Source organism: Pteropus vampyrus, unplaced genomic scaffold (genome assembly GCF_000151845.1).
Source record: "Pteropus vampyrus isolate Shadow unplaced genomic scaffold, Pvam_2.0 Scaffold85, whole genome shotgun sequence".
Classification (NCBI taxonomy): domain Eukaryota; kingdom Metazoa; phylum Chordata; class Mammalia; order Chiroptera; family Pteropodidae; genus Pteropus; species Pteropus vampyrus.
The window spans coordinates 5,651,814-5,668,546 of record NW_011888866.1 but is presented as its reverse complement, the minus strand read 5'-3'; the positions used below and the strand labels follow the sequence as shown (position 1 = coordinate 5,668,546).

The following is a 16,733-nucleotide window of genomic DNA, read 5'->3' as shown; positions in this document are numbered from 1 at the left end:
TATTGTTTGTAATAACCCCAAACTGGAAATAATCAAAATGTCCAACAACAGGCAGATGCATAAACAGATTATGTTATATATAATGAAATATTACTCATCAATAAAAAGAAATAAACTACTAAAACACACGACATAAATGAATCTCAAAACAACTGTGCTAAGTTAAAGATGCCAGATTTTTAAAAAAGAGTATATGGTATATAACTGCATTTACATATAACTCTAGAAATTGCAAACTAACCTGCAGATTAGTGCCTAAGGAAAGAGGGGTTGGAAAGGAGAGAAAGATTACACTAAGTAGGAGGAAGCTTTTGGGGGTGATAGATATATACACTGTCTTGATTATGGGATAGTTTCACAAATGTATACATATGTCAAAAATTATCAAATTGTATACTTTCCATTTAAGCAGTTCTGTCAATTTTTCCTCAATAAAGCTGTTTTAAAAATATACCAACTAGAGAGATGTGACAACCAAATATAACGTGTGAACCTTGACTGAATCTTATTTGGTTTTTTTAAGGGACACTTTTGTGGAGCAATCAGAGAAATATACCTACAAACTATAATACCATGATATTATAAATCAAGATTAAATTTCTAGGTATAGGACTACAAAATTTATACAACTGTCTTAAAGAGTCATCTGCCAATATATATTGAAATTTAAATGACTGATAACACTACTTCTAGGAATTAACCTTAAGTAAATAATCATACAAATGTTGAGAGGAAAAATTATGCACAATAATGTATACTGAAACAATGTTTAACAGTGAAAAACAGGAATCAATCTAAATGTCCAATTAGTTGATGGGGTGGTAAATAATACATTCATCAATGAACAATGGAATATTATGCAGCAATTTTTTTAAAAGGCAGAGCTGTATTTATTGGCATAGAAACAAATCTAAGATATATTATAAATAAAATAATATGTAAGATCTGAAAGACTATTCACCAAAACATTAATGGTGTTGAACATACTCTATCTTCTACTTAATTCACATGCCAAATATTTATTTATATTTACATAGTCATTTGATAATCAGCAAATCCAAAAATATCTCCAGCTTTAGAGAAAAAGTAGTTTGGAATTATTAAGTTTTGAAGAGATAAGGGATACTAATGATAAAATGGGGTCTAACGCTCTCATTTTACATATGAAAATGAGACTCAGAAAAATTTGCTTATCACTAATTTGTTGTATGATCTGGAGCAAATGAATTAAACCCTGAAATAGTTTTAACTAGTTCATCTACAAGGTCCCATAAAACCATGATTCTAAGACTCTGGTTGCTGAAACCGGTAAAATCCACATCAATAAATTCCTAGTGTAAAGTATGAATGTAAATATAAGATAACAAGATTGCTTATGCAGACTATCTAATCTCCATGAACAGAATTTAAAATTTTTATAATCAATCAGATATCACAATGCCTCTTTAGGAGCAGCTCTTTGCATGACCCAAGTCCTGAACCAATGTCCTCAGTCACACTCTAAAGATCACTGGTATAAACATCAAGCATTGAATTGTGCTATAACAGATGTAAAAGACTTGAGTTTTAGCCTCACTTATAACTAAGAAATACACATACTCTTAAATGCTATTTTTTCTAGTTTTTCTGTAACTTATTACTCATAATAGTTGACCTGAAATGTAAATTTACTCTATTTTTCAGTAGTGAAGATGGCTACACTTCAGGAAAATCAATGATACCAAAAATAAAGAAGTCTTTGCTTTCTCCTAATTCTTTTTAATCCCCACCATAATTGTCTTCACTGTCATTAAGTCCTTTGACTTTTACTAGCCTTTAAACTAGTCTTTCCTAACAAAATGTAAGCAAAAAAGCACTACGGTGGAAGCCAAGAGACACACATCCTTGTCATGACAACATCTTACACAAGTTGCTTAAGATTCTTCAGGCTTCAGTAGCCATCATCTTCAAACTTAGGGTTTTGAAGTAATTCTAGAGCCTTTTACGAAATACTAAAATTACAGATTTTTATTAAATTCAGCACTACACCAACCTTCTGGTTCACTCCAAACAAGTCTCTTTTCCATGAAGTTTGCTGACTAGGTATGGTGAAAAAACAATCCCCCCCAGCCCCACTACCACCAAAAAAAATACCCTTATTTGCTAACTAGGTATGATGAAGAAGCAATGCGCCCTCCCCCAAAAGAAAATCCTTATGTTTAAAATGCACGTGGTTGTGAAGTCTTAATCAAAAATTTTCCAATTCATTCTTTTTACTAAAAAAAATTTTGGAAAAACTTTTTCCAAACCCTCAAACATGACAGTATATGGAATACTATATAATTAAAACTGCATCTTTAAAGCAATATTCAGTGTTTAGGAGGAAAAATAATTTTCCTTCTACCCTTCTAAATTCTTTTGGCTGGACTAATAATCAAATTAACATGAGACAGATTAACAGGAGAAAATGACCAAATTTATTACGTGTGTACATACAGGGGTTCCATAGGAATATGACACCCGATGACAGGGGGTCGTGGTTTAGGACTTCAAAGGACAGGAAGGCAATTCATATCTAGATAGAAAAGATGGGACATAGAAAGGATTTTGATCAAAGGCCTTGCTAGGCTCCACCCTAATAAACTTAGTTCATATTAAACAACAGTTATCTATAGTAATAGTGCCTCTCCTGGAGCAGGTCCTTTACCTAAATTCTTTTACACAGGGGGAAAGTCAAAGGTTCTTTCTGAGTCTTTCATTTCTTAAAAATAACCAGTTTAAAATAATCGATATCCTAAAAGGCATATTTTGGGGTGGCAAACTCTGCTTCCCCTCACCAAATTGTACAATGAATTAAATTTCTTATTCAATCTCTTTGTAAAAACATTTTAAACACTCCAAAACAAAATCATGTTTTGTATCTCAGGAGAAAAAGAATAAAATTTCCAAATTTAATTTTACTTCCTCGTATCAGTTTTCAAGCTGTTTTACAGTGTAAAAGCTTTTTTATTTTTAAATAATCTTGTATTTCTGAAAGGATCATTCATACAGCTAAAATATTTTATATTTTAAAGTAAATATACATATGCAAATATAAATATACATACATATATATGGCAACCAATGAGAAAAGGTCTTGATCTAAGATTTTCTCAACTTGAGTCTTATTTATATAAATAAAATAGAATAAAGTTTCTGAGTGAATAATATGAAAAGTTATGCATATTTTCTCCAATTCTGCCAAAAAGAACTAAGCTCCTCAACTGTCTCTTTTATCTGGTTTTTAAAAAATGTGTTCTTAATTAGTATCTTATATTTCAGATTAAATAGTTTTTAAAATAGCTACCATTTCTCATGGCCTTCTCAACTTTTCTGCATTTGTGCCTATAAAGTGTTTAGAGAAATAAATTTATATTTCCCAAGAGATTATCTTGGCAAAAAGGCAAAGAGGTATCATTGATACTTCTACATTTTTGTATTTCTTTTAAATACTGTCACTGTGCTTAAGAAAGTTCAGTATTTAAGATCAGTGCTAAGTAAGGCAGGTAAATTAAAACATACACTGTGGGAGTTTTGAAGTTGTGGGCCTTTCTAATCATAGTCTTAAGTCATTGTGCTTGAGCAATATTTATCAATCAATCAGGGCACTCCATTCCTCAATCTTTCCAATTGTCTAGCATTGTTTTCACAACTCAATATACATAAACAGATTTTCAAGCTCCAGACTGGACCTTAAGTATGGCTAGAACACTTTCTGAGCCAGTCCTCAGAATTTCCTGTTGTTTGTGAAATGACATTATCAATCTGATAATATTTTCCAATTCAATTCTTCTTTCCCTCTTTTTCTTCTTTTATCCTTCCCTCCCACTAATGACACAAAAAGAGTTGGAAGTCTTAGCGACTGTGACAAAACTCATTTATGTCAACAGCTTCAAAAACATAATATGAAACTAATTGATTTTTAAAAGGTTTAAAAGCAATATCCTGATGTTTCCACAAATGAGGCAGCTTCTACATAAATGAGGCCTTCACCTTGAAATGGTTAAAGTTTAGTGATCTTGATTTTTCAGAATAAGAAATAAGGGGTCGTTCCACTGAAGTACAAGGGGGGAAAAAGCAACAGATATAGTCATAGCTAACACACATGCTGAAAACAGGAATGCCCTGCTGCTACAAGGCACAGGTGAATTCAAGCTCTCTGGGCTTTTCTACAGCACACAGGAAAATAAATTTGAAACAAAAAGAATAAACCCAAATACTCTTATGCTGTGGTTTTATATATTTACTTAAAATATTTTTTAATTTAGAAATGAAATATTTCTATATAAGTATAGGATGAAAAAATTACTTAGACCTTTACGCTCTCAGGAGGTAGTTCATAAAAAGTGCAAGGGTGCACTATTTACAACTAATGATTCCAAGCAATCATACCTCAGTGTTTCTAAAAAACTGTCCTAAATTTAACTAATCTTAAGATTAACGAATTTAATTAATGTCTTAAACTTATTCCTAAGTTAATAAGATTAATAGTATAGTTTATGGAACAATGTTTTTCCCAGTTTCTTTAAAATAAACTGTGCCGTAAGGCAGAGGATTAAGTGGTATTCTTACCTTGTCATAACTGTTCACACTTCTATGTCCTAGGAGAGAGCACTTTTTACTACCTAAGCATAGAATTGAATAAGTGGGAATTTTAAGCTTATAACTACATGTTGTTATCACCATCACATGTAACTGGGTATTAAAGTACCCAGAGATTTTCACTGAAAATTGTCTCTCTGTTCTGGTACAGCCTCAGAAGCCATTCCCTAAAGTTCTCTAGAATAGCACTATCATTTTCCATGGTGGTTTCATACATTTATGTCTACAACTGCAAAAACGGTATTAAGAGGTGGGTAGCCATATTTTCATCAGAACTCCTACCCAAGGTTGGTGTGCTTCTACTGTTGTTTGCTTCTTCTGAAAATAATACATATAGAGCAATATCAAATACACTCACACATATATTCAGCAATCCAAACAATCATGCAGTATTTTAGTTGTGAAAACAAACAATGACACTTAAGCAAATTACATGAAAACTATAATACACATTAAAGAGACAGCATCTACTTTTTAATTAGTTGTAAAATAAAATCTCTATTGCTAAATATATTGAGAGAATTTGGCTTAAAACAGCAATATGTGATTTATGAAGGCTTACAGATTTCAGAAAAGCCCTATAAATCTGTGGAGTAATGGCAATGAGAATTTAAAGTTTTCTTCCATAAGTGAAGCATAAGAGCACATGGTTAAAAACACAAGATCCACTATCAAGTGACAAATTTTCTAAGCCTTAGTTTCTTCATCTATAAAGGGAGGATAATACGTGTGCCTATGACCTTACAGGGTTATTATAAAGATTAAATGAAAAAATTCAAGTAAAGAACTTTATATAGTGCCAGGTATACATTAAACAGTAATAGCTACTCTTGTTACTGTTACGATTACGATTAGAACCTTATATATCCTACACAGAAAGGTTAAAAGGCCAATTAAAAGTAAATTTATCTATCCATCCTCTAGAAAAGGAGTAGGTGAACCTCAGCCTGCCGGACAAGGGAGTCCTTTAGTTTGGTGTGCCAGCTAAGGATAGCTTTAATATTTTTAAAGTTGAAAAAATTAAAAGAATATTTTGTGTCATTAAAAATTATATGAAATTCAAATTTAAGTGTATATAACTAATGTTTTATTAGAACATAGCCAGGCCCATTCATTTACTTATTTTCTATGGCTGTTTTCACACAACAGTGACAGAACTGAGTAGTTGCAATAGCATTCATAGAGCCAACAAAGCCAAAAATATTTACTATCTAACCCTTTACAGAAAAAGTTTGTCAACTTTTACTTGGTCTAGAATCTAGAATATAACAACTATTTAGGTATTCTCTTATCTTGAACCATGGTTACCTTGACCAATTTTCAGATAGTTTTTTCAAAAGTAATTGCCTGAATTTGTAAGCATTAAAAATTCTGTTTAAAGCAATTCTTTCCCATACTCTCATCCTCATATTGTTACATTCCCATTTACTAGAGAAAAAGTTACAAACAAAATCACTCCAAATATTACTATTTTAAAACTCTAATACCACAATTGGTATGTAATAATAAAAAAGAATGTGAAAAGGCCTTCTTCCTTCAAACATATATCTACTTGAACAAATAAAAAATAGGAGCTGAAATCAATGGTCAAGTTAAATGCCAAAAGGAATAGAAAACTAAGTCACACCCAATGTCATTGATCCTCCAAGATAACTCACCATCTTTAGGGAAGAAGAAAGGTTGACATGAAGGAATATATTTGGAAATTACTATAAAATTCAAAATGGAAAAACACAATTATATGATGAGGAAGAAATAAAAGTGGGGAAAAAAGAGCAGAACATGTTTAAACTACTGCACATACCAGTAGATAAGAGAAGAGAAATGAGAGAAAAGATGCAGTAAAAGAAATCCTAAAAGGCAGAACAAACAGTGGAGTTTACATATGGGAAATATAAAGCAAAGGAAAAAGTTTGATTACAATATGATGGGAAGGAAAAGATGAGTTCAAAATCTCTCAAATTATTCTCTTCCTCTCCTTCCATTCCCAAAAGGTCTTGTTCAATTTTGAGAAACCATTATAGGGAAAGTATTTCAAGATTTCATTAAGTTTCTGTGAAAACCCTGCTCCAGACATAAATGATATTTGAAATGTTAAAGGAGCAAAAGAAACAGAAATTACAGTTGGAGAATTTACATACATTGATAAGGAGGTAAACCTGCAAAAAGATTAAATTACTAAGAAAATTTCAAAGTAGCATACAAATCAAATAGACGATAATTTTTTTGGCAGAAAGAAAGGAAGGCAAAGGATTTCATATTCTAACTTGTGAAGGAGGACTATAGCTTAGAGACTGAGGAGAGATTGAAATACCAAGAGGAAAAGTTGGAAAAGGAATCAAATAAACATGAGTAAAAATATGGGGAAGTAGCATTAATTTATGATTTAGTAACTAGCTAAAATCATAAATATAGCCTATCTAGAATAATTACACTATTTTCTATAGTAATCCAGCATCAAAAATAACAAGCATTTGGACAGACTGAAACACAGAAACTCTTAGAGCTGATGGAACAAACAGTCAAAATGGTTTAGGCTTTCTAGTATATTTCTAAGAAGGAGAATGAAATTATTGAAAACAAATTTCTGGCTATAGAAAGGAAAATAAAACCAGGATGAAGCTGCCAAGTCAAAAAAAAAAAAAAAGGCAAAAATTGAGACTAGTCTAATTACAGTCAAAAATAAAATATGAGTATTCAAGAAGCATATAAATTTGAGGAATGGTATTTTATTAAAGTATTCTCATGTTTAGATGAATATGGATATATAGACAATGGTAGAATTAAAAGGTGAAGTCTAAATCTTATACTCTTAAAACACAGAAAAAGAACCTTCCCAACACACCATAGTAGAGGACCAAATCCATAATGATAAACCTGGAGTCTTACCCAGCTGAAGTCAAGCCATTATTTCAAATTTACATAAAAAAATACTCAAAGGACTTAGAAATTACAAAAATACCTAAAATATTCCTTAATTACTATACAAATATCACACTGATATTTACATAAGAAGACAATGATGCTTTAGCAGGCCACATACACAAAAGCGTTAAAGCATTAAATGACTGGCAATATCAGAATATAGGATTTCCAGATCCGTCATAGTTGGTTAACTTACAGTTCAAATAGACTAGTTGTACCATATCAACGAAGTAAGACTGGCATAGATTGATAAGGAAATTTAATTATACTATAGATATGCTCATTACATTGAGACTTTGGTTGTGAAACTATTTTCTAGTCTGATTAATAGCTCAGGAAAGAAAACATCTCAGGCTTCATTTCTCTCCACATAGTTTTAACTACTTATATGCCTTTTTGCAAAAGGCTACTTGATAAAGTTAAGTACTTACTTATATCATCTTCATGATAAATGACAGAGTGAAAAGGCAGACTTCGGTCTTTAATATATCTCTCTGCTGGCTCAACATAAAATGTGCCACCATGAGTCTGGATGAATCCTTCAAATCTTCCATCAATAACAGACCCATGGCTAAAACTTCCTTCTTCACCTATTAATGAAAGCAACAAACTTTTGAAAATCAAACTTGCACGTGAATGTTAAATTCATTCTTCTTTTAAGAGTCATTTTTTTTTTAACTGGGGAAATTAATTTTAACTTATCGAGCTGAATTTGAGATGTGAACAGCAACTAGTAGTTAGTTAAAACATACAATTATTAGAAACAACAATAAAAAATAGAATATCTATCTTACTGACAATCATATTCCCAGCACCTAGCACAGTGCTGGGCATGCATGCAGTAATCATTCAATAAATAATTGTCAAATTAACTTGTAGAAAGAGGCTAGCTGAGCCACTGATAAAATAAACACTTTAAAAATAGATATTAAAGTATCTTTTGAAATTTTGCTCTAATTACTATAAGAAAAAAGTTGCTTTCCCACCTGACAGATTCTGCATGAATGTTTTGGCTTCTTTAACTCCTTTAGGTTTTATAAATACATTTTTTAAATAAGAAAGTGTCAAATATTTCAGAAGATATTTGAACAAAAGTATACCAATAATCCTTTTTAAGATACTGAACAAAAATCTGTAATGCTGTCCCATCTTATATTTCTCTAGTGAAAGAACAGAAAAAAATGGTATTTTTGGTTCTTGATATAGTCATGAAGAAAAGCTGAGCACTAAACTCAAACATTATGAAGAGTTGGAAAGCAGGAGAAGGGGGCCTTAAAAGTTAACTTTACTTGGTAAAATTTTGTCATTAAAACAAAAATCAGGCTTTCCACGATTTCTAAGTTATACATTAAAATTAATTAGTTGACTTTGAATTAATCATGGACTGAAGGTAAGAACCCAAGACATCAGTATTGCAAATAATATAGTTTTTATCTGCAAACTCATTTAGTCATGTACTTTTCTTGACTAATGTCTAGCAAAAAAAGGGCAGAGACTACACGTTATTTGCCCAGCAAGGTAAATAATAATAATAGTAATAATAATAATAATAATAATAATAATAGAAAGCTATATTCTAACATTAGAAATCCAGACTGATGGAGAAAAGCTTTCCTCTGGTCACATAATTGTAAGAGTACAAAAAATTTATTAACTTGGTTTAATATACAGGTGAGATATTTTAAGTATAGAAATGCCTCATTTATCTGGCATAATGGAAAAAAAACATTTCTTTAAGCACTTAATTTTTCATGTTAGGATTCTGAGTAAAAATCTAAAACATAGAATTGAAATTGACCTTTTGGTTAACATTGTCAATACTGAGAATCATCTTGAGTATTTGCTAATGTACAGAGTTTTAACACAACGATATTTTGCCCTTCTCGTAAAACCTCCAGAAGACTGATTTTTTTAGCTTTTTTATGACTTCAATAATTTTCTGTTCTCCCCAGACTACTACACTGTCAAATGTAACTTTCTATTGGGTTGTGTCCCCCAACCCTCCAATACCTTTAAAACCTGGTGTAGTAAGAGAAATTTATTAGAATTGTGAACAAAAGCAAACAGATTCAGAGGAAGAAGGGGTCTGGGAAGATTTTCCTATCAATAGTTTTGTCACACTATTTTTGCTGTTAAGATGGTCTTTACCATTCCCTTTTAGATTTTTCCTCTTTTCTTATAAAACACAGCAAATTTACTGCTAATTTCTTGCTTGGAAGATCAGGAAATTATAAAAGTCATTAAAATTTTTTTTATATCTAACAGTTTAGAGGTATTGAGTCAAAAATTCATACCTTTCAAAAGCCATACCCTGTATAATTCAACATTAAACATACATGTAAAGATAAGTCCAAGAACTACTTCATTTTTCAAAGACCATTACACCAGTGCTTCATGATATACTCAAATCTCCTCAGAATTTATCCCATCTTTTCTGAAATATTTGCCTATGCTTCAACATATATATTTCCTTGTGTAGAAAAATATTAAAGAAAAGGGTTTTTTTAGGTTCAACTTACCATAAATATGTCCAGTGTAAATATGAGAGGTATCATAATCAAGTACTGTATTTGATGTTTCTACTTTAAATTCATCACTAAAAAGGGAAGTGTCCCTCTTCATTCGTAGGTTGAAATGTCTGCAAAATGGGATGAAAAAAGGAAAAATGAAATTCAAAGGATCCAAATTTTAAATAATTACTTTCTTAATTAAAAAGTCTAAAAAGTGCGGGCTGTTTCACATAATTTGTCTATCTGGAAATATACTGACCAAGATTTTATTATAAAAATTCTGCTCTATAATTCAACCTAGTAGCTGTGACACACTCTAAATTATATACAATTAAACGGTAACTGTCTACAATATATTTAAAAATAAATGCAAATGGGCTGATTCTTACATGGTAAAACAAGATCATTCCAACAGCAACTACGTTGCTTGGAGATAAAAACAAGCTTCTTGACCCAATTGCTATTATTCACCACTACTTGTCTTCCCTCTCTAGTAATTCTGCAGCTTTACCATTCCCCCCTTCTTTTCACAGCTCAAGTAAGATACACAGGAAAGTGGAATCTCCATTAGATACTTAACATCTTCAGAGAATCATGCTCTTTCTTTTACACATACACACACAAGCTCGCATGCGCTTTCAACTCCTTTATTTTTCCTTGAGGCCTCTAACTCTTCTAATTATCTTTGGACCTTCCTTAGTTCAATCTGAGAACCCTAAAAGACCGTGATATTAGCTGAAATCATACTCATTTTAACTCTACAAAGGAGAGGGAAAAACCGAAACACTAAAGTGAAATTAAATAAAGAGTCTAGGGTTTAAAATCAAACTTGGAATCAAATCTTCTTTTATTTTCAACTTCTAGTATCATTTATTTTTCCTAGAATCTGGATACAATTAACTGTAGCAAGTGCTCAATACTATTTAAGCCTCATTTTAAGTTCTTTATAAGCTACCTCAGTATTTGCAAATGTGAGAATTCACATCCAGTAATTGGAAAACTAAAATTTGACATACCAACAAATTTACTCAATATTGATATAACTACACAAAACGTTATATGCAAGACATAGACTTTATTATTATAGAATTTGGCCTTTGTAAACGAGCTTACACATAAAGTTAGTCTTTGCTTATCTGTCCTAACCAAGTAAGTGCTGTACCAACAGACCCCTCCCATAGCTTTTTACTATGTAAACAGATGAGAATCAAATCTTAAGCCTAAACTTTACTAGCCCAGGACTCTTGTCTACAAAATGAAGATGATAAATTCTACCTTGTAGAACTGTTTTAAGGATTAGAGATTGTAAGATACAAGTCATTAACACAGCATCTGGCACATAGGATATGTACAATAAATGGTAGCAAATTAACTATCATTACTAAAATCTTAAAAGTATATTAAGTCTCTTTCATAACTACCATGAAAGTCTGCACATATTTCTATCAATGAATTTGAACCAAAATTTTCAATTAGCCAACCACCAAATGTTAACAGAATGTACAGTAACTACAACTCTCATACACTGCTTGCTAGTGGAAGTACAAAATAGTACAATCACCTGGTAAAAACTAGCAGTTTACTATAAAGTTAAACATATAAAAACACTGTGACCCACAACTCCACGCCATAAGAAATGAAAACATAAAATATATGTCTAAACAACTGGACACAAATGTTCATAGCAAATTTATTAATAATAGTCCAAAACTAAAAGTAACCTAAATGTCTATCAATAAGAGAGAAAAAGATCACATCTTATTCATACAATGAATACAATGGCAAACTACTTAGCAATAAAAAGGATCATACCACTAAAAATATCACTTTTGTGAAAACGAAAGAGTACACACAGTATAATTCCAAAAAACTGTAAAGCTAGAATAAGCAAAACTTGTCTATAACGTGACAGAAAGCAGAAGAGTGCTTGCCTGGGACAGAGAGAGACTAAGAGCAAAAAGGAGTATGAAGGAATTTACTGCTACAATGGAAACATTCTATATCTTGATTTGAATGGCGGTTACTCAAATATATACATTTGTCAAACTATACACTTGAAATGAGTATAGTTTATGTAAATTATACTTCAGTAAAACTGACTTTAAACAAAACAAAAAAAACCCAAGTCACTTTTCAAGTGAATAGGTATCAACAAAGCATACTCATTAGCTTCAGAAAATGTGTCTGTCCCTTTTTGAATATTGCCTATTTTATCTTTTCTCCTTAATTTCATGTCAATCTTGGCATCATTTTGTTTTGAGGCTGTGCTCATACTCGCCAAAAACTCTCACCAGAATACTCCTAGGGCTTCCCAGGTGCTGTGACAAGGCATCCTTAGAACTTTAAGGTTCCAACCTATTGCAGCAAGTAACCAACAAAGTCAAACACATCTTCTAAATGGAAACTCCACAAAGTTAAAAAAAAAGAGTCTATCCTGAACAAACAGGAATCCTGCCTTAATTGTTGTTACACATTCTATCTCTTCATAAAAATTACTTCTGCCAACTAGTAGACAGGAAATTCTTGATCATATATGCGAGTATAAATACATTATTTTTAAAGGGTCACAGTATTTTGAAAAATAATTTATCATTATATATACTTTTAATTTACTATATTAATATTACATCTAAAAGAATATCTTTGTTAAACGGACTAAACAATAAATGTCCAAGTGCTTAATATATTTATCATTCAAGATTTATTATTCAGCAAAACTGCTGTACCTTAAAACCATTAAAAGCAAGAGCATTAGTATTCTACATGGCAGAAAACAAAAAGGGTAAAAGTTTCAGAAAGATATTTAAGTTCAATATAAGAACAATCTATGCTATACTCTCTACCCCACCAAAAAAATAGTTTTATATCACTTAAAGTGTCTAAGCAGAGAGCAACCCCAGAGGAATGTTGTTAACAGAGAGAATTTAAGAACAGTTGAGGTAGGCCCCTTCCAATCCCGATACTGATTTCATAACAAGAAAATTGCCTCCTATATATAAAACGTTATTCTCAGTATCAATTTATATTGGATTAAAGCCTCATTTAAAATCAGTTCTCAATAATCCACGCAGAGTCAAGTAGCAGTAAAGATAATAAAACGAAAAATAAAATTTTGATCATACCCCAAAAGTGCACTTTTATTAATAAAAATGAAATTAATTTGTATTTAAAATATATATTAACAGATGAAGGAACAAAACAAGAATGAGCCTAGAAGGCAGGTAAATGGTAGAAAGAAGCTAGACTGAATTAGTCTGTCACAATCTATGAAACAGATAAACTATAAATGAATAATCAGAAACAATTTATTCCATTAACTAAGCCACTAGATTCCAATTCCCTAACTTTAATCCCACTACCATCTGTTTGACAGTTCATATCTTTATGCTATTTTAATATTTAAATTATAAATCCTTTGCAATATTCCTGTTGTATAACACATTATAAAATAATAATAAAAATTAGATGACTAACCACATTCAGCTTTCCTAGTTTCTCAACAAGTCCTGAATAAAAAATAATCTAGAAACATAATCTGATTCTTTAACTGTTTAAACTTTTGGCCCAAAGGTCAGAAAAAGTACAGCGAATACTGCCTTATAAAAAAGAACTGTATTCTGGGAAGACAGTTTGGTGGTTCCTCAAAAAGTTAAACAGAATTACAATATGATCCAGCAGTTCTACTTCTAAGTATCTACTCAAAGAAACTGAAATCAGGGGCTCAAACATACTTATATACTAATGTTTATAACAACATTATTCACAATACCCAAAGATGGAAACAACCCAAATATCCATCAACAAATAGATTAAAAATTATACATATATGAGTGGTAAACACACACAATGAATTATTCAGCCTTAGAAAGGAACAAAATAATGATAGACGCTACAACATGGATGACCCTTTAAAATATTATGGTAAGTATGTCTGACACAAAAGGACAAATATTGTATGATCCCACTTATAAGAGGAACCTAGAATAGGCCAATTCATAGAGCTAGAAAGTAGAATAAAGGTTACCAGGGGCTGGTAGAAGGGCAGAATGGGGAGTTATTGTTAAATGGGTACATAGTTTCTGTTTGGGATGATGAAAAAGCCCTAGAAATGCACAGTGGTGATAGCTGTATACTGTGTCATTAAATTGTACACTTAAAAATGGCTAAAATAGGGAAAACTGGATTGATACATGCAAAAAAAATAAAAAAATAAAACTAGGCTTCTTACACCATAAACAAAAATACACTCAAAATGGATTAAAGATTTCAAATGTAAGACCCAAAACCATAAGACTCCTAGAATATAGGCAGTAAACTCTTGGACACTACTTTTTTCTGATATGTTGCCTCAGGGAAGGGAAACAAAAAATAAACAAATGGGACTACATCAAACTAAAAAGTTTTTGCACAGCAAAGGAAACCACCATACTGAATGGGAGAAGATATTCACCAATGATACATCTGATAAGGGGTTAATATCCAAAATTTACAAAGAATTCACAGACCTTAACACCAAAAAAACTAACAATCCAACTAAAAAATGGGCAGAGGACCTGAATAGACATTTTGCCAAAGAGCACATACAGATGGCCAATAAACATGAAAAAATGCTCAAGGTCACTAATCATCAAAGAAATGCAAATGAAAGCCACAATAAGATATCATCTCACACTTGTCAGAATGGCCATCATCAATAAATCAACAAACAATAAGTGTTGGTGAGAATGTAGAGAAAAGGGAACTCTCATGCACTATTAGTAGGATTGCAAATTGGTGTAGCCACTATGAAAAACAATATGGAGGTTCCTCAAAAAACCTAAAAATAGAAATACCATATGACCTAGCAATTCCACTTCTGGGTATTTATTCAAAAAAAATCCAAAACACTAATTTGAAAAGATATATGTACCCCTATGTTCAATGCAGCATTATTTACAATAGTCAAGATTTGGAAGCAACCTGCTCATCAATAGACAACTGGATAAAAAATTATGGTACATGTATACAATGAAATATTACTGGGCCAAAAAAAAGAATGAATTCTTACCATTTGCAACAATATAAATGAACCTGGAAGGTATTATGCTAAGCGAAATAAATAAGACAGAGAAAGACAAATACCATTTGATCTCACTTATATATAGAATCTAAAGAACAAAATAAACAAAACAGAAACAGATTCACAGATGCAAGGAACAAGATGGTTGCCAGGTAAGAGAAGGCTTGGGGGTTGGGGTAAAAAAGGTGAAGGAATTAAGAAGTACAAATTGGTAGTTACGAAACAGTCATAGGGATGTAAAGCAAAGCATAAGGCATATAGTCAACGATATGGTAAAAACTATGTATAGTGCTAGGTGGATACTAGACTAGTCAGGGAGATTACTTTGTAAATTATATAAATGACTAACCACTATGCTTTACATCTGAAACTAATGTAAAATAATATTGAATATCAAATGTAATTGAAAAATCAAAAAAAGGGGAGAAAAGGGGAGGAGGTTCAAATTTCCAGACATAAAACAAATAAGTCATGAGGATGTGGTGTACAACATAGGGAATACAGTCAATAATATTGTGATAGCACTATAAGGTTTCAGATGGCTGCCGGACTTATCATGGCGATCACTTCTTTCGGTATATAAATGGTGAATAAATATGGTGTATACCTGAAACTAATATAATATTGTATGTTAGCTCTATTTTAATAAAAACCTTTAAAAATGGTTAAAATAGTAAGTTATAAGTTACTTTACAATAGAAATAAACAAATACCTTTTTTAAATCATTGTATTCCAAAAAGCTTAAGTAAAAAATAAAACTGTATAACCAGAGATACCTTTCTTAGTGGTAAAGCCCCAAGAGATTTGGATGAGACAGTGATATTGTGATGATAATGATGAGATTATATAACATTCTTGTGAAAGTTATATAGGTTTATGATTTTTAGCACTTTCACATATATTGCTGCATTTTATCCTCAACAGTAACATTTCAAAGAAGGTATGATGGATATTTTTGTAAAAGGGTATGACTCAAGGTCACAAGACTAGAATTAAGACTAGAACCCCGGTATTTGGTTGCTGCATATTATTCTACCATACCACAAATGCCTCTCAAGCATGTGATTAAAAAAGTCAAGCTAACATATGCTGAGTGTTTTAGTGGTCTTAATTATCAGTCTCCACCAACGATTCACCTTTTAAAATCTGAACAAATGAAAATAAGATATAGAAATGAAAATTTAACCTTATTTGACTTGCACTTGAAAACTGTACTTTACAACACCACCATAAGAAATTCTCTTTATTAATTCTTGAGTCACTTTCAAAGCTAACGCTAAACTGTCTCCTTTTACTGTTTCTTTTAGTAGGTTTCATTCTCTTTTTTTATTATTATAATATGGCACACTATCATCAAAGATAAACTTTAGATTTCCTTCAAGGTGGTAATAAAATACTTTGTATAAAGAACACTATTTGCATTGAGACTGTTTTTCTACCCTTAGATTTACCACTATATTGATTCTAAGGATCAATAGTATTTTGTCTCTCATCTTGATTATAGTACTTTTATTATAATTCTTTTTGGCTTTAAATCAGTTAAAGAATGACAGCAGTTTGAAAAAATACACTAAATTCCAATTTTCCAGCCTCAGTGCTCTAAAGATGCAGTTATACC

At 31.4% G+C, this 16,733-nt stretch overlaps 1 protein-coding gene across 1 annotated transcript in view; it reads right to left on the bottom strand.

Moving 5' to 3' along the window:
- Positions 1-16,733, bottom strand: part of ADAM10 (ADAM metallopeptidase domain 10) — a 110,556-nt gene that overhangs the window by 52,260 nt on the left and 41,563 nt on the right. The window contains exons 3-4 of the mRNA XM_011363422.1: positions 10,065-10,183; positions 7,977-8,135 (exon numbers count right to left, since the gene is read on the bottom strand). Coding sequence (XP_011361724.1) covers positions 7,977-8,135; positions 10,065-10,183 — 278 coding nt within the window. The remainder of the gene's footprint in view (positions 1-7,976; positions 8,136-10,064; positions 10,184-16,733) is intronic.